The 23,448-nt window shown below is 47.2% G+C and overlaps 1 protein-coding gene across 4 annotated transcripts; it reads left to right on the plus strand.

The window, feature by feature from the left end:
* Nucleotides 1-289: 289 nt before the first annotated feature.
* Nucleotides 290-11,612, plus strand: Osr1 (odd-skipped related transcription factor 1). Of its 4 annotated transcripts, none has more exons than XM_039111941.2 (3): nt 290-383; nt 9,255-9,957; nt 10,629-11,612. In XM_039111941.2, exons 2-3 carry the CDS (start codon nt 9,293-9,295, stop codon nt 10,762-10,764), a joined length of 801 nt encoding a protein of 266 aa, XP_038967869.1. In that variant the 5' UTR covers nt 290-383; nt 9,255-9,292; the 3' UTR covers nt 10,765-11,612.
* Nucleotides 11,613-23,448: the final 11,836 nt, after the last annotated feature.

Raw genomic sequence — 23,448 nt, forward strand, 5'->3', positions numbered from 1 at the left:
TGGAGACAGAAAAATGCTAAAGACTTCAGATTATTAAAAAATAAAATAAAATCAGAAATGTCATACTTGATGCCAGGAAACAAAAACCCTTAAAGGGGGTGGGGAATAATTCTTTCTTCTTTTAGAAGTGTAAGAGTGCACGTGATTTTAAAGGAGTAATGGGAAATTTCGTAACCTAAGAAAAAAGAAAACATTTGAAAACCACTCTGGTAAAATAAAAAAAAGGGATAGCTGGGTTCTTGGCTCTTCTAGGAAAGGACACTGAGAGATGTCTCCTCCTTGCCAGCAGGGGGCGTGTTTTCTTCATGATTGTGTCGTGAACTGGGTTAAAAACTTCGGAGCCAGACTTGTTCAGAGGCCCCCAGCCGGAAATCGCTGTGCAGGTAACAGCCCTTCAGTGTTTGAGAATGCTTAATTACTTGGAGAGAGCTCCTTCCTTCGATGCCCTTGCAGGTCCAGCACGCAGCGCTGCGGGTATTGTAGGTGATTCTAATCAAGGATTCCATCCCGACTGCACACAACTTCACCGCCGCAACAACTTTTCTCCACCTTCTATAGCTTCATTAGACACTGGGTCTTTTCTGATGCGCTCACTTCCCTCCCTTTGGAGGAAGGAACATTTCAGTACCTCCTGAGCACAGGTTGTTGTGTGTCAAAACTGATTCTGATCACCCAGTTTTTAAACCTCTACGTACCACATTTGGTACAAGTCACTATTTTTTCATTTTACTGAAGTGAGTATGACCAGAGATCGTGCAATCCCGTGTGTGTATATTCGTGTTTCCTTCACACAGAAACAAAGACAAAGGTATATACCGGCGTAAACGTCTTGTTATGTCGTTTAATAATTAGAAGATGCTTAGATGTTCACAAGGAACTTAGGACGCGGGGAAACGTCTGGGAAAACCGTGTTCACTTTCCCTTTCAGTTTGGGTATTGTAACTTGCCTGTCGCTGTCACAATAAACATCGGTGGCAGCGTGATCCACAGGCTTCTAGTCTCAGAACTCTGGCTAACTTGTGCATTTTCAGAGGCGTTAGGGTTTTGCTGTGTTGCCTACCTCCGAAATTTAACCCCTACTCCTCCGAGCTGGATTTTGATCTGATTAACTCTAATGGTTCCAGGGGAACTATTGAACTATTACAGTTCATCATCTAAATGAACACACGGGGAAAGCTAAATCCCCTCGATATTTGAAGGTTCCAATCTTGAATATGGGGTGGGGGAGGGATAAATGAGAAGACTCCCACACAGGAGATGTCCACAAAGTTGCTGGAAAGTTTGCTATAGAAGGAACAATTCGCAAATGTTAAGTAAATTCCACTTAGCCGAATGAGGTCACTTTTGTGTATCTGTGGAGAGGTACAGGTTCATAATTTAAAAAACAAGCGGGGACCACCCAAATCATTTTTAACTTCAATACAGGGTGTACTCGTTTCTTTCCTGATGGGCAAAAACGGACTGGGGTTAGGACAGGAGAACAAGTGGAGGTTACTATCACCCCAGGTAAGCCTGGGGAGGAAAGGTAGTAAAGATTCGCCGCCGCAGTAGCTGCTGAACTGTAAGGCTGCACTCACTCCCTGTGGTCAAAGTTCGAAAGGAGTCTCCCAGAAAGGCTGGGGATGGCGCTTTGTCTGCACTCTACCCCGACCAGGATGCACCTGGAAGTGTGCACGGGGGCCGGGAGCTAGAACCCTTAGTTCTGGAGTGGGGAAGCTTTCTCCAGGTGATCAACTCCCACGGAATCTGGAACTTCTTGGGCATTGGTCCTGGAGCCAAGCAGCAGGCAGTGGCCAAGGGAGAGAGTAAGAGAGGAGCTGAATCTGGTTACCCGCTGCAGGCTCTATGCGAGCCTAAACTACCGGCTCAGTCAGTGGAAGTTGTGAGAGGCGGAGTTTGTGGACCCCAGGAATAAGGCGTGGGTGGGATAGGAGTTTCCCCATCTTCACTGGGCTCTTGGGCTGATGTGACCAACAGCACCTCTGGGTACAGGTTGTCTATGTCATGAAATACGTTTGAAACGTGACATCCTGGAGAATTTTAAACGAATCTAACTCTTTCAAAAATGCCCAGGTCTTCTTAGGAACTCTGAACCTTGCCTTCCACTCACTAGTTCACCGTCCTACTTGGTCTGGCGAATTTCTCTTAAACAGATGGGAGAAAGATACCAGCAGTTGATCTCCTTAGGTCCGCGGCTTCTGGGGCTTCTTCCCTCAAGTCCCATCTAGAGGAAAACAGGACCTTGGATGGCCTCTAGTACCTCTGGGATCAGGGTCACTCACCAAGGGGACTCACAGTGGGAGGGAGCACTTCTCAGCTTCTAGGTTATCTTGAATTTTGTTTCCTAGTGCTCAGAGTTGTGGCTGACCTCGAAGAAGTCCCTTAATAGTCAGGGATCTAAGCCCATTGAGGTGACCTCAGTACCCCTTACATAGTGAGTTCCTAACCTTGCTTCCTATGCCTTCTGAATCATCTCAGCTACAGGGCTTGCTTGAAGGCCAGGACAATTTTTCCAGGTAAAAGAATTGAAAATCCTGTGTGCTTGTTCTTTGCCTAGAATCAGAGTACTGCTTCTCTCTCTCTCTCTCTCTCTCTCTCTCTCTCTCTCTCTCTCTCTCTCGCTCTCTCTCTCTCTCTCTCTCTCTCTCTCTCTCACACACACACACACACACACACACACACGGTGGAGATAGGAGGTGATAAGGCTCTTTTTCTTTTTTGAGAAAGACAAAAAGAACGACGACATAGAGAACTGAGTTGTAAGGAATCGTCAGAAGGAGAAAGGGGATAGTGCATATATGTCTCAGGAGGGTCTTTACTTTTGATGTAGAGTTGCTCTTTTCAAGTGTATACTAGCCAATAGACAGAGGTTTTATTTTGTTTAACTCTTTTGGGAAACTTTGGCCCTTAGTATGGGAATTGTCCAAGCTTTGCCTACTATGGGAACCTGAAACCACCACCTACAAACTCCTTTAGCCAAAGTGGAAGGAAGTCCATGAAGTACTTGAATGCCTAACTGGATTTTGTCCCCAGCCCTTGGAAGGGGGTGATCTCAACTCCCTCTGTCTAGGGGCAGCATGTGGGACAGGATCTTGTTAGTACTGACAGCTGCTGGGATACCAGACACATAGGCACACTTATGTGGGTTTCTTACTTGGACAGTAACCAGCCGGACTCTGCAACTGGGGCTTTTGCTCCTTCCCTGCTCTAGTCAAAGGTAGCCAGAGACTGGAAGCTATTTCTGTTCTAAAGGCTTGTGAATACCAAGTCTGTTTCAATTATGGAGGTGGGAGGAGGGATGTAGGTCATCCTCCAAGATCACACCTTATGTTAGGAATCAAACTCCTGCTACCTCAAGAAAGCACAGCAGATTAATCTTGCACACCAAAGTTGGAGAGTGGGCAACTCTTCTGAAAGGATTGTTTCAATGTTTAAGAGTGGTGCCTGGATCTCACGAAGTGTGCGCACAGGAGCACACAACACACACACACACACACACACACACACACACACACACACACACACACACACACACACACACACACACCACTCTGCACTAGTAATTCTGGGGCAAAGTCAGGAAGTAAGGAAACCACACCAACACCCATGAAGAAGCCAGGTCAGGCATTCCAGAAAGGTGGTGGGGAGGGATGACAGTTGACTGGGGTCAGTGGTAGGTCAGTGCTAGGGATCAATAGTAAAGTGATAGTTGGGGGCTGGGGAGGGGAGGGTGCACATAAGGCACAGACCCGGAGGACATAGTTGTTCTAGGCCAGAGCCCTGACTCCCTCTGCAAACTCCACCCAAACCAGCTCCCCAGGCCCAGGGGTCCCAGTGCCTTAACTGCTCTTTAAACTTTCATCCACTCTAAAAGGAATATGTGACTGGAGCTTTAGAATGGAATCCCGGAGAGGTCTGAGTTTCAGGAAACCAGCTCTTCTCCCCCGCCCCCAAGCTCTGCCGGAACTCCGCACCCCAGGGTCTGTGGTCAGCCATAGGCACTCGGACGTCGCGGCTCAAGCCAGTCAGTAATCTCTGTCCCTCTGCACCAGGAACTAGTCAGCTCTGCCAGAGTCGCCGCCCGTTTCCCACTCTCTAGTTGGTGTCAGACCGCTGCTCCACACCAGGGGTCTGTCACTTCAAGAGAGATTCTAACAGCATCGACTTTTTCAGATTACAAACCGAGTGTGTGCCTAAGATGCTGGTGTAGGGACACCTCAGGCTCCTCTCCGCTTTCAAAGGCACCACCATAAGTTCCAAAGCACCACAACAGAACTTCGAAATGCTGGGTTCTAGCCCTCTCTTGTCCGGTAGGATCTGTTTCTTCTACTGCCTACCCTTATGCCTTATGTGTCTCAAAAAAAAAAAAATATATATATATATAGAAAGTGTCGAGTGGGACTGTCGGGAGGGGACACCGGTCAGGAGAAGCAGAGGGCAGGCTAGCACAGCTGCCAAAGTCTGCTGCCCGGGTCAGCAAAACTTTGTTTCCCAATGCGCAGGCGCAGGCAGAGTTGGGGGGCAGGGGAGGGAGGGGAGGAATCGCGAGGCAAGGGGAGGGGGGTTAGGGGGAGGTGGGTTGAAATAAGTAGGCGGCCCGGTGCTAAGGGATGAGTGAGACGTAGCTCGGCCTCTTCCCAGCAAGTTCTCACCGGCTCGAGTTCAGATTCAGAAAAGGAGCCAGGAGCGAAGCTCACCAGACCCCGGCGGGCAGGACTCCCGGGCTGCGGAGCGCTCCCGCGTGTCGGGCGCTTGGAGTCACCGCAGCTAGAGAAGCGTCAGGACTCTAGTTCGCCAGGGGTGCCAGGGGGCTCCAGAGTCTCTGGTCACTCAAGTCCAGTGCAGCGACCCTCACAGACGCGCTTTGCCCGGGACCAACGCGGAACAAGGTAACTGAAGCCCTGGGGCGCCTGGGCTCAGCGAGGCGAATGCCGGCAAGACTGACTCCTGGTTCCTTATTGTAACTGGTGCCTCTTTTCTGTGTCCTCAAAGGCAGTTCTTTGGCCAAAGGAAGGCTGCAAGATCTTTGTGAAAGTGAGAGCAGTTGCAACATAGGGTTGATGGGGATGCTGGTTCAAGGACTTCTAACTCTGGGTCCCTGTTGGCCTCTGACCTAGGGAGGAAGGAAGGGACAGACAGACGGGCCTGGGCCATTGGATTCAGCCATGCTTGGCTAGCTAGAATTCCAGTATTCCAGTAAGGTGCCCACAGATTTTATAAGGCAGTCTGCAGGCTTCCTTTAAGAGACTAGAGCAACTTAAGAGAACACAAACTTTTTTTTTTTTGCAGGTTGCCCTTTTAATAAAGAAAGATCCCTCCCTAGCTGAGGAAGCGGGGAGAGTGGGTGCATGGTCATAATCTAAAGCCTACAGCATCCGGGACAGGTGCATTGCCCCAACTCTGTTGCGCTTTAATGCAAATGCTTCTTTTGCGGACTTGTACTTTAGTCTTCAACCCCAACTGCCACAGGGCTACTGCGAGTCTGATATCCGCCTCCAGTTGGACTCTGTTTGGGATGGTCTCTGTTTGGAGGGTTTCCGTGTGTCCTCAGGCCTGCAAATCATAACCTTCGATTGTCTCTAGTGTAGGGAGTTATGCTGGGTGGGGGAGGCAGAGGGCACAAACGAACACTGTTCCCTAACTGGAGAACAGGACGCCCAGAAGCAGAACAATCATGAGGCTGCGGATACCTCAAGCGTGGGGATTCTTTTTTGCACCATTGGTAGTCGCCTAACCCAGCTTTAAGAGAGAGAGATGGGGGGCCAAAATGAGAGAAAAGGTGAGGGCGAGGGTGGCTGCTGGCTGAAGGAATCTTACCTTCCACCAGCGGCATCCTTGATAATAAAAATTCTCCCGCGCAGCCCTCTCTCAGCAATCCTGCACAAGCCGGGTGGGCTCCGGAGCAGAGTTTAGCCGCAAAGGTTTCTTTGTCGCAATAATTCGGTGTCTCTAATTCCATGGGACTTGCAAGTTAGCTCTTTGAAAGAGAACCACGTGCAAAGCTGTTCTCCTGGTTTCACAGCCTCCCAGAAAAGGAGTGGGTTGACTGGCAGGGAAGGGGAACCAACGAGGACTGGTGGGTAGATGGTCTATCACAGGCTCTCTCAAGTAATTGCGATTTCATTGTGATTGGGAAGCTGACTCCTGGGGACACAGCGGGCATCTCAATACTGCAGAATGGCTAACGAAAGTGGGTTCCTTCGATCTCGTTTGTTGGAAAAAAATACAGCTAAAATATCGGGTGTTGGTCAGTCCTCCGGACCTGGATTGGAAAATCTGTCACCATTCAAATGGAGATTCCATGTCAAGGATGATATTGGGATGAGGTGTGGATGCTGCTGGGCTCCTTCAGGCAAAAGCTCGTGGGGTTCGCTCTGTCCTCATTAATGCAAGCAGTTAACTCACTCACGCTCAATTAGCCCCGAATAAACCTCTTTAATAGGCTGCACACTTCATTAATGCCCTCCATAGGGATGGCGGCAGACACGGGATTGGCATTCTACTGCAAAAGGGACACGAATGACTGTGCAGCGCATGGACCCCTGCTCTGAGGCACGAATTGAGTTCACTGCAGCGAGTCAGGACATTTACTACCGAGTCTCCAGGCCTGAGCTCCACGTGGAGTAGATACTGGGCCTTAGAAGAGGTGGTCCCTACCCGATTAAACAGGGGAAAAGCTCAGGTTGGGGTAGGGGGTAGGGGGCACTGGAACTGGAGAGGCCCCATGTTCCTCTCATCTTTCAGGCCACAGTGGCATATCAGCAATTGTGTTTTCTTCTTAGCTGGTCACTTGAAACCAGCTATTGCATACGGTCCATTTTAAGTACCGATGTAAAGATCCACATTTACAACGAAATTTGTCCACGGGGAAGGTTGGTGGCATAACCCTTGGAATCCCACGCCTAAGAAAGCTACAGAAAATAAACGGCTTGGTCCACTGAGAAAAACAAATGGCGTGTTGGAGGAAATAAGATCAGGCAGAGAGGTTGCAAGGACCTCCCTCCAGGGTCCCAAGGCCTTTCCAGACTTTTTGGCTTCTAGAGGCAGGCAAAGAAGGATCGGAAGAAGTTTGTAGCAGTTCAAGCCAGAGTCCTGCTGCTGCCATCACTGGTTGACATCCCAAGGGCCCAGTAGGAGAGGGGTTAGTGTGGCCTCCCCATTGCCCAGGGCCCCAATAGAGTCGAAGATAAAATCCAATTTTCAGTGCCTAGAAGAGAAGCAGGGGTGGCAAATCAAAGAGTGGTCAATTAGTCTCTGTCCTGCAGAGCTTTGAAGTTGGGGGCCTTCTTTTCTTCATCTCCAATCCAAAGGGGTTCCCTGCTTTCTTTTCAGCCCAAGATCAACTGTACTTTGCTTTTTCCTTGTCCCTTGTTTGTTTGTCTGGCCCAGGTTTTGTGAATTGTTTAGTAGAGAAGGCTGGGATATGATTGCTATCCTGCTAGCTAGCCAGGTTGGATCTCAGCAGAGAGAGAGAGAGAGAGAGAGAGAGAGAGAGAGAGAGAGAGAGAGAGAGAGAGACAGAGAGAGACAGAGAGAGACAGAGAGACAGAGAGACAGAGAGCTCCTTATCTGGGAGGCCAAATTAATTGCAGGCCCATATCAGTCAGCCGGTTCTTACATTTGTGCATTGGTCACTGTCTTCCTTTGGATCTAGCTGTATCACCAGTCACCTTCTTGCTAGCTGCAAGAGAGGTTTTCTCAGTAGTGTCCTCAGTTTCTCCCCTTCAAACACGCACTGTGCATTTTTGGACCAGCCAGACATTTTAGAGCCTCAGGCAGAGAAAAGAAATTGACCCCACTCCCTCTGCCTTGAAATGAAAAGTGTTGAAAGTGTTTAGACCCTCTAGGACTGAGCTGTGAAGAGGGAGTCAGAAAAGTACCTTGTATCAGGGAAAGAAAACTCAAGACAGAGGAGAGATGTGGGTAAAAGAGGCACTGGCTCAAAGAAGAAATCAGAAGCCAGATACTGCCACTGGGAAAGGGGAAGGATTTTACAAAGACCCTGCTCTGACAAGGATCCCAGCGTTGTCAGTGAACCCCAAGCCTAGAGGCTTCCCAAGGATCGCTACATCTGGCTTCCCTTCATTTTCCCTCTTCCAAGATATAGACCCAAATTAGAAATGTCTGGAGGGACAGAGGAGCTCCCCACTTTCCCATACATCCTGAGGAACTTGACCAAAGTAGTCAGAAGCTGCCAGCTTTGGTGGCCTTGGTCCCTTTGGCATGGCACCCCGACCCTATTCAGGAACCCTGATTTTCTAGTCAGAGAGTAAACAGAGTTCAGCAGTGGAGGCCTGGCATTAGTGTCACACACTGACCTTGCCCAGAGTTCTCACCCTGCAGAAGAAAACTGAACATCTTGCTCCTCTTTGCTATGAGCACATGAATTCCCTCAGTTGGAATTGCAACGGTTTGACGGAGCAAATGGAGTGAAGCACAGATATCAGTAACTTTCTTGAAATGAGGGTAACCTAACCATCAAAGGTTAGGGAGTCCTCAGTAAGCAGCTACCAAGAGCACAGACCCCACTGGATTCACCAATCAGTCTTAAGGTACATTGCAAACTTAGATCCGAGTGGGAGTCTTAAAGATGACCTGATTCTTGTGGCTTCTGGAAACCAAACCAGTTACCCCATGAAATAGGAATTTCTGGTTTCGTTGGCTTAACTTGCAGGAACTGGGCGGTATACGTATTTGAAGCCTCCTGCGTTCTGTACAGGGTTGTCCTATAAAAACACTGGCTGCTCTTCGACTCTGGACCTTCTTGTTGATTCTGCTGCAGAATGAGATAATCTGAATGTGTAAGTGGGGCTTCCTCAGGTTCTGTTAGTACTACTGCTGCGGGACAGTGTAGGTTCCTGTGGCTCTAGGTTTGCCCGAATGTGGATATCCGGTGTCTGCCTGCTTACAGTGTTTGCATCTTTCACAGCTGACAGCAGGCTTTTGTTTTAAGTTGGTTGGATCTGTCTTTAAGGACTTAGTTTCCCACTGATTGCTCTGTCAACATGTATATCTCTGCCAGACACCATTTGGAGGGATTCTGACCATCATGGAATGTTCTGGTCAGACAGCTCTCCTTCGTCTTATGTATTTTGAGGTGGCAGTGGGGTCATGGGTGGGGTCTTTGATTCTCACCTCCTGCATTCCCCAAAGGAGGGGAGAGGGTATAACTGGACTGGAATTCTGGAGGAAACTGACCTGCTCTGAACATCTCTTTGGCTCCCTCCCCACCTTCTCTCTTCCTGTCTTTGCAGATCGATTATTGAAGCCATTGCGGTTACCAGCGACAGAAATGGGCAGCAAAACCTTGCCAGCACCGGTGCCCATCCACCCATCCCTGCAGCTTACCAATTACTCTTTCCTTCAGGCAGTGAATGGCTTACCCACAGTGCCCTCGGACCACCTGCCCAACCTGTATGGTTTCAGCGCTCTTCACGCGGTGCATCTGCACCAATGGACGCTGGGCTACCCAGCCATGCACTTGCCTCGTTCCTCTTTTTCTAAAGTGCCAGGTGCGGTGTCCAGCCTAATGGACGCTCGCTTCCAGCTGCCAGCTTTTCCCTGGTTTCCACACGTCATTCACCCTAAGCCAGAGATCACCGCGGGAGGCAGCGGTGCAGCGCTTAAGACCAAGCCGCGCTTTGATTTCGCTAACCTGGCCTTGGCTGCCACACAAGAGGATCCCACCAAGCTTGGCCGAGGGGAGGGCCCTGGCTCCCCTGCTGGTGGGCTGGGCGCCCTCCTGGACGTGACCAAGCTGTCTCCAGAAAAGAAGCCAACAAGGGGTCGCCTGCCTTCCAAGACCAAGAAGGAATTCGTCTGCAAGTTCTGTGGCCGCCACTTCACTAAGTCCTATAACCTACTTATCCACGAGCGGACGCACACCGATGAGCGGCCTTACACCTGTGACATCTGCCACAAAGCTTTCCGGAGGCAAGACCACCTACGGGACCACAGGTGCGACACTGCAGCACCGCGGGTGGCCCCAGAGGGATCTGTTTCGGCTGCTAAGGCTTGCTGCTTCCCCCTCCCCTTTAAGGTTCCCAAGAGTCTCTAGTGACTGTAAGCATTCCCATACCTCTGGGGATTCTCTCAAACCATAAATGAACTCCTTTCCCCTGCTTTCGCTCCAGGAAAGGTTTTAAAACCGTATGAGAGAAATACGTAGGACCTAAGATCGGGTCTCCACAAGTTCTGGTCTCCTTGCCCCTTTCTCGGTCCTTGAAAACCGTCCAATAGGAGTTCCTGCAAAGACGGAGAGATTTAGGAACGGGCACTTGAAATAGGAACTCAGAAACGTTTTCATTTTAGTTAATTTCATCCAGTTTTAGATTTTAGGAATCTCTTGGGCAGTGCAGATCTAGAAACTGTCTGACGCCTGGTCTGCTGATTGACCTCTAGCATTGACTCAGCCTTTGGGAGGAGGTGCTTACTACTTAATCCCAGAAAGGCTGGTGGTCTATTTGTCCCTCCCTCCTTCATCACCTCACTCCCACCCACAGCCTCTGCAGTCGCTTGATCTTGCTCGCTTTGCCTGTACCCACAAACACCTTAACAGCAGGGGGAGGGGATCTCGGACAGCCATTCATAAACAACATTTGCATTATGTTGTCTGTCTCTACCCTTAGATATATTCACTCCAAAGAGAAGCCTTTCAAGTGTCAAGAGTGTGGAAAAGGATTCTGCCAGTCCCGGACTCTCGCTGTCCACAAGACGCTACACTCACAAGTGAAGGAGCTCAAAACCTCCAAGATCAAATGCTAAATAAACAAAGCCTGCGGGGCACCAGGAACCTGGGGCGTGCTGCCGCCTTCTCTACTAGAGGGACCCGAGCTGAAGGCAACTCTGCGGGCAGCGGGAGGGGCTTTTGGGATCCTCGTTCCACAGCAACAAAGTCCCCTGGGTCCCTAGCGCTTGCGGCGCTCCTGAGCCTTGGCCCGGGCCGCGACTCCTACAGCCTGGGCGGCTCTCCTAGGACGCGGCTAAAACTCTTGGCCAAAGGGCGGTACTCAACTCACATGGCGGAAGGAAAACTGCATTAAAACACACACACACACACACACACACACACACACACACACACACACACACACACACACACACAACGAAAACTGCTGAGCCGCAGCGGCGCCTCTCACAGAAGTATTACTTTTTCTATTGTTATTTTATACGTTTTCTTTATCCTCCTCCCTCCCCTGACTATATAAGCTTGTAAAGTCTTGACTGTGGAGAGGGGGAAAGAAAAGATCTATGCACCCTGGCAATTTCCAGTCCCCCTTCCTTTCCCTATCCCCACACCGGGGAGCCTGCGAAAGTGTAATCCTTGTATCTGCTTCTGCCATCCGGCCCCAGGGGCCGCTGGCTCCGCGCGACTCCTGGGCCTCCAGCTGACCTTCAGCTCCGGGCGCGGAAACCGGGCTGAGAACCAGGCGCCCGGGGCTAGGGGGGCCGAGCCTCCGCTCCCCTGTTCCAACGGTGCGTGTGAGCGAGCGAGCAGCCGGCCAGGAGCCGGGCGTTGTATTGCGACTGGCACTTTATGCTGACATCGGTAACGGACATTTATCACTGGAGTTTTTTTTTTAACTATTAAATAAACGGTTATTTTACAGGCACGACAGAATGGATATACCCTCCAGTGTCCGAGGGAAAAGCTCTTTTATTGCTAGAGGAACAGATTTCTTTGTTCAACTTTCACCTGTCACCTGCCAGCTTCTCTCACCTGGTCCTGTTAGGGTGACAGGGCTGATGTGGCAGACGAAGCTCTGTCCCTGTGGTGTTGGTTGATCCCTGTACTTAACTCCTTACTTTTCAGTGTCAGGACTCTAGTTTCCTAACTCCTCAAATCCGAAAAGCTGTGAGTTGCAAAGGACAGCGTCTATTGCTATTATACTAAGCTATGTGAAATCCCAGCCTCTCCGGGTGCAGGGGTCCTGTAGGGCTTACAAGAGGCCAGAGCACCTCTCCGAGGCTCCACCCCCACCCCCACAACTAGCAGCAACTTTCCCAGACTAGACTCTAGACTGTTTTCTTTTTCTTTCTTTCTTTCTTTCTTTCTTTCTTTCTTTCTTTCTTTCTTTCTCTCTTTCTTTCTTTCTTTCTTTCTGTCGTGGTTGCGTTTTGTTTTGCTTGTTTGTTTGTTTGCTTTTGCTTTGGAGTGCCATCTTCTTTCACAGGGCCTTTAAACCAAACATGCTGTCCTCTGTCCCTGTCCATCAGCAGGGCATTCGCAATATGCAATCATCAGTCTTCCCAAAGTTCCCGCAATCGGCATCGGTCCTTTGGGAACCCCTTATCCCCAGTTCTTCTCTTGGAGCTTGTTGCCCACCCGGATCGCAACTCCAAACCCACGAAGATTCTTTGCAATTTGAAAACCTTGTGAGGGATGAACATGGATGGCCTGGGATCCCCTACCCCCAGGCTTAGAAAGAGAAATACGAGTTCACCTCTGGCAAACTGAACCGACCCTTGGGCTTATAGTTTTCCCACAATTAGAGATCTGGCCGTCCTGACTCTCCTGTTCGGGGGCGGGGCCGGACTCCCCCAGGTCCAGCTCCCGGTTTGCAGGACAGCGCAGATGGTGGCGCCCTTGGCCTTTTTCAAACCAAGCTTAGCTTTCCCAGACTTCAATTCTTGGGATTTTGTAGAGGTGGGGACCACTGGGTTGTGCTTCTCTGCATCAATGGCCCCAAACCCAGCTTCAAGCAATGTTCAGCGGACTGAGAAACCAAGTTCAGGCTGTAGTAGTTAAAACGCTCTCCTCTGTCATGGCCTGACATTCAGGGGAATGAGATACCAAACCCAGTGGAGATCAGACCTTTGAGCCCCAGGCACCCAATTTAAAGGGGATCTAGGTCTGGCCCTGGGCATATAGGCTCCATTTACAGCGTTACAGGCCGTGTTGCCCCCTGCTGGATAGACTTGTATGGGTGACTCAGGACGGGGGACTTGTAAGAGGTGTTTCCACAACCATAAGAAACTTTGCCACAGCGCCTGTCCATTATCTATCAGCTTATAAGGTGTCTCCCAGTCAAAAACTTCTTGACTGGTCTCAGGACCCACATGCCAATGAACAGTGTGCCAGGTACAGGGTGCTGGTCTGTGATATCTCCCGTTGACTGGCAAGTACCCAATGCTTTCCACCAGAGTCCACAAGAACAAGGCCCCAAAGAGAATGAAGCCCTTTGAGAGTCTTGGGGCCTCTGCATTCCTGGAAGGGCCTTCGAATTAAGTTTTGGAACCCAGGATCAACCAGGTTGCACTGACAGGGTTTTTTTTTTTTTTAATATGGTTCAGTGAGGAGGATAGTCTTATTTATAGGATGCTAATGAGCTAATGAATTGTGCATGCTGGAAAGGGAGAGGGAGAGGGAGAGGGAGAAGGAGAGGGAGAGGGAGAGGGAGAGGGAGAGGGAGAGGGAGAGGGAGAGGGAGAGGGAGAGGGAGAGGGAGAGGGAGAGGGAGATGGCAAGTTTTGAACACTTTCTGGAGACACAAGAGAGTCATTTTCACTTCTTTCTGGGAGTCTGTCTTCCCAGGGGCTGACTACCACAGCTGTCCCCTTACTCGTTTGTTTCAGGACACTCAGAACCTCTGCAGTTAGCCAGGCCCCCGGGACACCATTAATGCTGTGGAATGTTCCAGAGGTTTGCTTGGGATGTTTTCCTTTTTGGCACATTCCACTTCTGGCACGGTGAACCCCAAGCCCCACCCCAGGTCCATAGGCCTCGAGCCTTTCAATATCAAACATCCATCCTCAGAAGAACGGACTTCCTGGGGCAGACGTTTTAACTTGGTGTAAGGGAATGGGGCACCAGTCTAGACAAAAATATCCAGACTTCTGAGGATACCACATGTTGCTCTCATGGGGTGAAACCAGAGCCCAGGTTTTAGTAGCATTTGCTCCAAGGAATGGCAAGACTAAGCAGCAGCAGATACTGCAGGTGATCGCTCAACAGTGTTCAAGCCAGCAGTGTGACTGGGCTGTCTCATCTCCGGCACCCAAAATCTATTATATATATATAATATATACATATATATTATATATATGTATGTATATATATGTGTGGTGTGTATACATACATACTAATGTGTGTGTGTATATATATACATACATACATACATAGCACAGAGAAACAGAGAAATTTTTCTTGTCTGCTTCAACTTTTCCCCTATACTTCTATAAACCTCTAGCTCCCTCTACTCTCCCCACCAAAGTAAGCTTTTCTAGTCTCTCTCTCTCTCTCTCTCTCTCTCTCTCTCTCTCTCTCTGACTTTCTGTCTGTCTTTGTCTCTCTGTCTCTCTCCCCCTCTGTCTCTCTATCTGTCTCTGTCCCTGTCTCTCTACCTGTCTCTCTGTCTCTGTCTGTCTGTCTGTCTGTCTGTCTGTCTGTCTGTCTCTCTCTCTCTCTCTCTGTGTGTGTGTGTGTGTGTGTGTGTAGTGTGCATGTTGTATGTGTGTCTTTCTCTCTTTCATGCATAGCCAGAGGTGGGTTCTAGGACCAGTTTGAGAGCTGGAAGAGTTGCAGTTCTTGTGTAGGAGGTAGGGGAACTACTTAGTGTCCGGTGATCACTTTGGAAGGTTGAGACTTTGGAGGACCCTTGGCACAGCAGCTTAGAGTTCCTAACTAGGAAGAGATCAGAAGCATACAGAGAAACAGAACAGCTTTCAAGGACTTCCTAGGAGGAAGAAGTTTAGGTTCTTACAGTTTCAGGAACTTTGAAGTTTGCAGCAGCATAGAGAGCTTTTTCCAAGCCACTGGGTTCACTCTTCACAGGAGAGAGGAAAAGACTGGCCAGAAGGTACAAGGAATCCCCTTGAATCTGTCTCAAAGACATTCTCTTCCCACCGTCCAAGGGTGTGATGTCACTTTTTTTTTCTTTTAGGCACAGTGACATCACATCGTCCTCTGGCCAGAGCCCGAAGGCACCATAACATCTTCGGCTGCAGTACATTTATGTAGCTTTATGAAATCACAGCTCTGTGATGCCCACTCACCCTAGCCCCGCCCCAAGAATAGTACTCTTGTGGAGGATTCAAGAATAGTTCCTCAACCAACAGGATCTGCAGACTCAAGGCTCTGGCAGGTGCCCTGTGTGTGGAGCCATGGCGGCAGCATTCTCTTTGAGATTCCACTGTGGTGGTTTAAGCAGTTTCAGACCACACGGGTTCCAGCGCCAGCTACCGCTGCGCACCCGCCCAGCCCACGCAGACCCCGCCCACATTGACTGCCCGCCTCTCCCACCACCAAAGCTCGGTCTGCGCAGGCACCGGAGCAACTCTCCAGCCACGCCGGACTGTGCAGATGAGCTGAGCAAAGGGAGGTTGAGCTAATTGCTGCATTTTTTGGTTTCCACCTTTAGAGGGGACACAGGATCCTGCGTCAGTATCCCGCTGTAGTCCTGTGCAATAGAGGGGCAGATTTAGTTCGCCTTTAATGCGGCTTGCAGACTTTTGAGACCCTGGGAAGTCTTCAGTCGCCGCTGGCTGACAGAAGTGCTACAGACCCTCAGGGAGGGTGGGGCAGGGCTGCGGTACATCAGAAAGTGCTTTGCAGTTCCAGCCCTTCCGGGTAGGGTGTCTGAGGCAGAAGGCTCTTCTATCAGAGCCCTGGGAGACTTCTAGAAGTAAGGCAAGGCCTGACTGGGTCTTCTACCTATTCAGCTAGGCTTTCTTTATAGCTAAACAGGCCCAGTTTTCACATTTCATATGAAAAATTCACTAGGGACACTAAGTATTAGTTGGGGTCAAACCTCATGTCAGTGTAGAGGAAGAATTAGAAGCTCTGTTTTCTTTGAGACACTGGGCCAGGAGACTCTTCTTAAAATACACAAGCTTGGGGCAAGTTCCTGGCAACCGGAGCTTCAGTTTTACTCCAGCAGCAGTAGTAATGCTCTCCTACTGCCCGTTCAGTTGCTATAAAGATAAAAGTTCTACATATTTAATAGCAAGGTTATTGCTTTACCTTAAAATTGTGCCCTAATATGATGCAGACCAACTGCAGTCCTTATGAGCCAAGTATAGTACTATAGCCAATATAGTACCAGAAACACCTTGTTAGTTCTCTGTAGTTGCTTGCCTTTAAAGCTACGTTACTGCCAGGAGAGCTTGCCCCCAGTTTTCACTTTTCGGAAGAAGTTTCAGAATCTTGTCTGTGAGGTGAGAGAGGACAGTTTGGATTGGTGTGTGTGTGTGTGTGTGTGTGTGTGTGTGTGTGTGTGTGTGTGTGTGTGTGTGTGTGAGCGCGTGCCTTGATGCCCCTCACCTGGGAGGTGAGGTGAGAGAACTTTGACTTTCTTCCTGTGAAACATTCCTTAGGTTTCCCCCCCCCCCCCCCCGGAGCTGGGGACCGCACCCAGCTTAGTTTTTGAGACAGGATTTCTCACTGAACTTGAACCTCGATGTTTCTGCTGGACCAGGCTAGCTTCTGAGCTCCCTGTCTGAGAAAAGGGAAATCATAGGATGCGCTACTAATAGCATGGTAATATTAGCACGTGCCTTCATTCGTTAATCATAACCCTAGTCCTAGCTATTTACTGTCATCCTAGGACAGTGTTAATTTCAGTCCCAGAGACGAGAATATGGACCTAGGACAGTGACATGGATGGATGGATGAAGAGGTGTGTGTGTGTGTGTGTGTGTGTGTGTGTGTGTGTGTGTGTGTGTGTTTTATACTGTACTAACTCTCAGCAGCTCAGCTGTCCCTGGGAATATATAAAGTATACTTAATTCATTTTAAATGGTAGACTTCATTGAACTGAGATAAGTTTTTGTTGTCTTTTTTTTTTCTTTCTTTCTTTCATGAAACAGTATGGATGGATTGCTTTCTGCCACTTGTAGCAATGGGTACTGTTGGGAGGAAGGGTGCCTAACCTTTTTGCTTCTCTGGGTTACATTTGGGCAAAAAATTAACCTGGGCTACACATTGTAGGGATTTCCAATCTGCATTCATGTGTTTTGTAAACATATACTTTTATTTTGCTTTGCATCATGATAGGACATTGTCATCTACACAATTTATACTCTAGAACCATGCAATTATATCACATAAATAATCACAAAGTCTCATGTTTTAATTAAGCTTAGAATTTATATATTGGGTCACATTCATAGACATGCTGGGATATTTTTGACCCGTAGCCTCTGGGTTAGACACCCCTGACTGGGAGCTGGCAGGTATGTGGTATCATGGATGAGACATTATGGGGACTTGGGTGGGAAGGATGACTAGATTTTACTTCTAAAATGACCAAAGAGATAAAGGACTGCCGGAGAATATGATCCTTAAATAATCAAATTTACTTGTGTGGTTGTTTCTCATCCTGTTAATCTAAATAGAGAGCCAAATGACTCTGTATAAGCAGATATTAGTTACTTTAGTATCTGTAAGTACAGGCCAACTCCTGTAGGCCAAGAACTCCACTAGGTATGGTGCTAGAATTATGAAGCCGGTCCCTATGGCCTGGCTGCAGAGACCAGTTAACAATGAAATGTTTATGAAGGGCCCTCTCAGACAATTGAAGAAAGTAAAAGAGTTATTATCATGTGTTAGATAAATCCACACATCTATAAGATACATAAGTTTTAAAGACATATGTATGTATAAATATTTGCCTGCATATATATATGCACACTAATATTCATGGAGGCAAAAAGAGGCTATCAAATCCCCTGGAACTGGCGTTATAGGGAGTATAAGCTGCCATGTGGTTGCTTGGAACTGAACCCAGGTCCTCTGCAAAAGCAGCGAGTTCTCTTAACTGCTGATCCATTTCTTTAGCCCAAGATCTGTACTTTTAGTCAGGTCCCTTTCTTTCATGCAGTGCATAATATTAATATAATATATTGAATATAATAATATAATGAATTTATAAAATTTCATTAATTCCTTTGATACTTTAACCACCACACACAAACATAAACCACCATGTCACCATAAGAAAGCTCCTTTGATGCCCTATTCTTGAATTCTTAAAATCATGCACTTCAGCTACTGGAACACCCACTTTTAATGCTGTAAGTGAGTTTTTGATGATGCTTTTTGAATGCTCTAATGAGTCCCTCGATGTCTGACAAGATTCCAATGGATGTCCCCTGAAACATGTTTGCTCCTGCTTTCTTCACCACTCCTTGTCCAAGGGTACTCAGAGGGCACCACAAGCACTTTTTCAGTTAGACGACTGTTACAGAAAGCAACTTGTCCATTAGGGTAGCTCAGGTTTGCCTCTGCTTTGACAGTAGCACTCCTGGTGACTCTGGTGTGGTGGCTGGGACAATGTGTGGGGAAAACATGAGGCAGTGGTAGGATAGCTATCCAGGGGGTCAGGCAAGTTTTAAACCCGTAGAAATGGGTGATTATAATTTTTATTGCATTGAACTGTGATAACTGGGGCCAAAGGGCTGGGAAAAGCACTGTAGCGACATATTTTTCCCAGCACCGTCCTCCCTGTAATTTAATTTGAGCATTTCTAAACACAGAGAAATTGAATTTCATAGTGAATACCCAATTACCCACCACTTAGGCTTTACAGTCAACATTTTCCTATACTTGATTCATTACACGCATCTACCAATCATCCTTCAAAGCATTCAGGTAAGACCTTGGGCTGATGAGATGGCGCGGTTGGTACAGGTGTACCTGATACCCTGAGCTCCATCCCTGGGGTGCACATGGCAGAAAGAGAGAATTAACTCCTACAAGTGGTCCTCTGACCTCCACTCACACACTGTGGCACATTCCAGTGCGCACAGGCACACACACACACGCACACACGCACACACAAGGTAAACAACAGTAATAATAAAAAGCTTATGAGCTGGAGAGATGACTCTGGCTAAGAGTACATTGTTCACACAGAAGAGTTCGATTTCCAGCACCCACACTGGACAGCTCATAAGTGCCCGTAACTACAGCTCCTGGGGATTCAAAGCCTCTGAAAATAAAATAAAATAAATTTGAAAAATTGAAAGTGAAACCATACAAATGTACCATGATAGCTAATTGGGGGTGTTACTTGGACACCCTGGGAAGATCCTCTTCCACTGAGGAATTGCTTTTATCATACTGGGCTGAAGGCATGTCTGTGGGGGCATTTTTTTTTTTTTGATTGAGAGTTGCTGTGGGAGGGTTCAGCTTTAGTGGGTGGTAACATCCCTGGATAGGTGTTCTTGGGGAGTACAGGAAAGGTAGCTGAACCCAAGCCTGGAAGCAAGCCGGTGACTTTTTGTTTGTTTCTGCTCCTGCTTCTAAGTTTCTGCCCTAGCTTTTCTTGATCGTGGATTACAGCCTGTCATACAACTAAACCCTCTTCTCTCCAGCTTGCTTTTGGTCTTGGTGGTTTTCATAGAAACAGAGAAACAGACTAAGGCAGAAATTGGTACCAAGATGGGTATTATTGGGATAAACTGGTGTTGCTGTGGGGAAGATTTATGGATGTGTTTGGAACTTTGATCTGAAAAAGCTACTGTGTGCTCAGAGCTTAATGGGATGTTCTGAGGGAGCTGGGAAGTTAAATTTATTGAGAGAAGTGCAGAAAATAGAGGTGCGGCTTGTGAAGTTTCAGATGGAAGGGCAGAGCCCCTCCAAGATGCTAGCGGGGCTGTTTGTGTGACAGATTTGAATTAGGAGTCTGTGGTTTATGGTGAGTAGTGACTGGAGTCAGCTGTGATTAACAAGAGACCAACATTACTGAAGGGAAAAGTTTGCTTTCCATGGACAACTGATTCTAGCTGATTAGTTAGTTCTAATCAGCTGTGATTAATAAGAATCCGGCATCGTACTACCTAAAGGCTATACATGGACTGACCCTGGACTCTGACCTCATAGGTAGCAATGAATAGCCTAGTAAGAGCACCAGTGGAAGGGGAAGCCCTGGGTCCTGCTAAGACTGAACCCCCAGTGAACGTGATTGTTGGGGGGAGTGCGGCAATGGGGGGAGGATGGGGAGGGGAACACCCATCTAGAAGGGGAGGGGGACGGGTTAGGGGGATGTTGGCCTGGAAACCGGGAAAGGGAATAACACTCGAAATGTATATAAGAAATACTCAAGTTAATAAAAAAAAAAAAAAGAATCCGGCATCGTTGAGGTGAAGACTTCTGGGAAGTGTTTCTTCAGGGTCAACACACAGAAGCTGTGGTCCACTAGGAGAGAAATAGGCTGCACTGAAGTCTGGCAGCAGAGCCTGGCAAACAATGTGTAAGTCTCCCACCTGGTACTGGTTTTGAAGACACGATCATGGAGAGCAACTGAGGCTTGGCAATATGTGGCAGGATCTGGATCTCCCTGAAGACAGGCCAGGAGAGGGCCACTGGTGAAGGTGCAGCTTCAGTTGCAGCAGGAGCCCCGAGAGGGAAAGCATCATAGAGAGATCTTGACCCCATGTAATAGTTTCGAAGTCCCCAAAGAGAGTCTGGGAAGGCCACCTGTGAAGAACAGCATCAGTGACAATGGAGACTCCAGTGTATTTGAGAGGGTTCCTGCTTTTCTGTCACCCAGTCTATGGATAACTGCACCAAACCAAAATAAATGGAACTGCATGACCTTGCCTTCAGAATGGTAGCCATATGAAACTCTTTGCTTGGTAAAATAGTCTGCTTTCAAGATTTTGCACATTTTGCTCAACACACTTTTTTCATCTTTATTAACTTGGGTATTTCTTATTTACATTTCGATTGTTATTCCCTTTCCCGGTTTCCAGGCCAACATCCCCCTAACCTGTCCCCCTCCCCTTCTATATGGTTGTTCCCCTCCCCGTCCTCCCCCCATTACTGCCCTCCCCCCAACAATCACATTCGCTGCGGGTTCAGTCTTGGCAGGACCAAGGGCTTCCCCTTCCACGGGTGCCCTTACTAGGCTATTCATTGCTACCTATGAGGTTGGAGCCCAGGGTCAGTCCATGTATAGTCTTTGGGTAGTGGCTTAGTCCCTGGAAGCTCTGGCTGCTTGGCATTGTTGTTCAACACACTTGAGCATTAAAGTTATTATCCTACTGTATTGTTACCCTAAATAAAATTAACACATTTTCTATCATCTATCATGATCAATGTTCATTCACTTTCAAATTTCCTAGAATTCAGAATTATTCACATCATTGTATTAAAGTAACAGACTAGTTATGAAGCAAGGATAGACTTATCATCACTCACATTTCTAAGGGAAGACTGTTGCTGGAATCTATGTTATGGTAACACAATCATTTTTATTTATGTCCCCAAGCAACCAAAGGACCTTTCACTAGCCCCCATACTTTAGAGATACACAGCTCCTCTCAGTACCACTACCATGGGGTAGCCAAGTATTTACACAGGTTCTACCAAGGGATGTGATCACAGTCCACACGACACTGTGTCTTGGGTTATAACACAACGTCATAAATCAGAAAGGTGATATTGATACAGCTTGAATGCATGGATTTCATATACTCTATTGTGTAAAAATTCCCTTAATTGCACCCACGTTCAAAACTTCAAATTATTTCATCACCATTAAAAGATGTCAACATTTTATCAACTGTGAAAATTATGTCCATTTAAGTCCCTTTATCCTCCTGCTTCTGGCATTGTTATCGTAATGATTTCCTATCCATGTCTGAGATCCACCCACGTAAAATAATGCTTTATGTTTGGCCTTAACAATTAAGTATAATTTAGACAACCACCGGCCAGGAAATCTTCCCTGTAGTTGGGCATGAATTTTCTTTTTCCCTTGTTCATTGGTCCCTGGTGTTCTAAATTTCCTTATTTCATTTCCGTTCTAGTTGAGATTCTTTAAAGTTAATTTACTGGGACAGGTCCTGCTGCCATAAAATTTAATTTTCCTTCATCTCTCTGTCATCCCTGCAGGATAACGTCGCCAGGTGCAAAATTCTGGGCTGATGGATGGCTATTTTATTTCAGCACTTGGAAAACAATGCTGTGTCCTTTAAAGTCACGTGAGAAACCCACTGTGGCTTAAATTATTCTTTCCCACTATATATAAAATGTACTTTCTAAGGCTGGGGAGTTGGCTCAGAGGGTAAAAGCATTTGGCATACAGGCTCAATGACCTGAATTCTCATTCCTGGAACTCAGTCCTTATATGTTGACATAAAGCATTCTGGAATGATCTTGTCATAACATAAAACGTTTACTGGTTCACAACTATTGATATTTAAGGTCTTGTGAATAAAAGCAAAAATTGATGTAAATTTTTAAACAAAATCACTTGTTTTCAATACATCCCAACCATAGTTTCCCCTCCCTACATTCCTCTCATCTTCTTCACCTGCCCTCTGCCTCTGGTGCACCTCTCTGTTTCTCTTCAGAATTGAGCAGGCCTCCCAGGAATAGCCACCATACACGGAGTAAGACTGAATAAGAATAAGTATAAACCCTCATATCAAGGCTGGATGAGGCAACGCAGGAGGAGGAAAAGGATCTTAAGAACAGACAAAAGAGTCAGATTCACTCCCACTGTCACTGTCATGGGGGCTCACAAAAACAAGAAGCTGAAACCATCGCATATAAGCAAAGGACCTGGTGCTTATCCATGCAGGCTCTGTGACTGCTGCTTTAGTCTCCATGAGCTCCTATGAACCCTGCTTAGTTGATTCTGTGGGCTGCGTTCTTCTGGTGCCCTGACATCTCAGGCTACTCCATTTCTTCTTGGATATTTTTAGGTTAGTTGTAATCTCTTCAGGTTTAAATCATTAAGTGTGCCGTCTAATATTTTCTCTATATGAAAAGAGAATCTAACCCATTGGCAGGGAGAGTGGCTCTCTTTTATGACCTGTCCATTGTCTCTTACCCAGATATAATTTTAAACATAAATTCGTGTATAGAATTTTAAGCCTCATTACATTTTTGGCAATGGGATTTTTTTAGGAATCGCTTCAAAGTTGTTTGGAGTATTAGATTAGTTTTCTTTAGCATCAAAATATTTCCTAAAGGGATAAATTCTTTCCTAAAATTGTGCCATATGTATTTCTCAGTGTTGCTTTGCTTAGGAAGAGAAAAAGTTATTGAAACAAAGTTTCCCTTCAGTCAATATTATTTACTGGTTAAGATCTGCTAGTGGAAGAAGTGGCTGGCTTCTCCATACACACGTTAATACAGTGTAGAGTCTTCTGCAGACAGTCTATGCTTTCTGAAGTGCACAACAGGAGAGAAACTGATGACAAGCTTCACCAGAGAACCTCATGGGGTCACCTTAGCCAAATTCTGTCCTGTCTCAAAGTCAAGTCCTTACCTGTCAATGAGAATTAAAAATATCTGCTTACTAATCCCAACACTTTCCTTTCCCATAAATAAAGTTGAATTTGTAGCATAAGTGTAGGTAGTGAGTATCGCTAACTCTATATCTACATCCTTTGATTTAGCTATCTTTGGATAGTGCAAACTCTGTAGGTGACTTTGACCTCAAAACTTGAAATAGGTATAAAATTATTTCACAGCAAATTTCTAGGGTTGACTAA

The sequence above is a fragment of the Rattus norvegicus genome, chromosome 6 (assembly GCF_036323735.1).
Source record: "Rattus norvegicus strain BN/NHsdMcwi chromosome 6, GRCr8, whole genome shotgun sequence".
NCBI classification, from domain to species: Eukaryota; Metazoa; Chordata; class Mammalia; order Rodentia; family Muridae; genus Rattus; species Rattus norvegicus.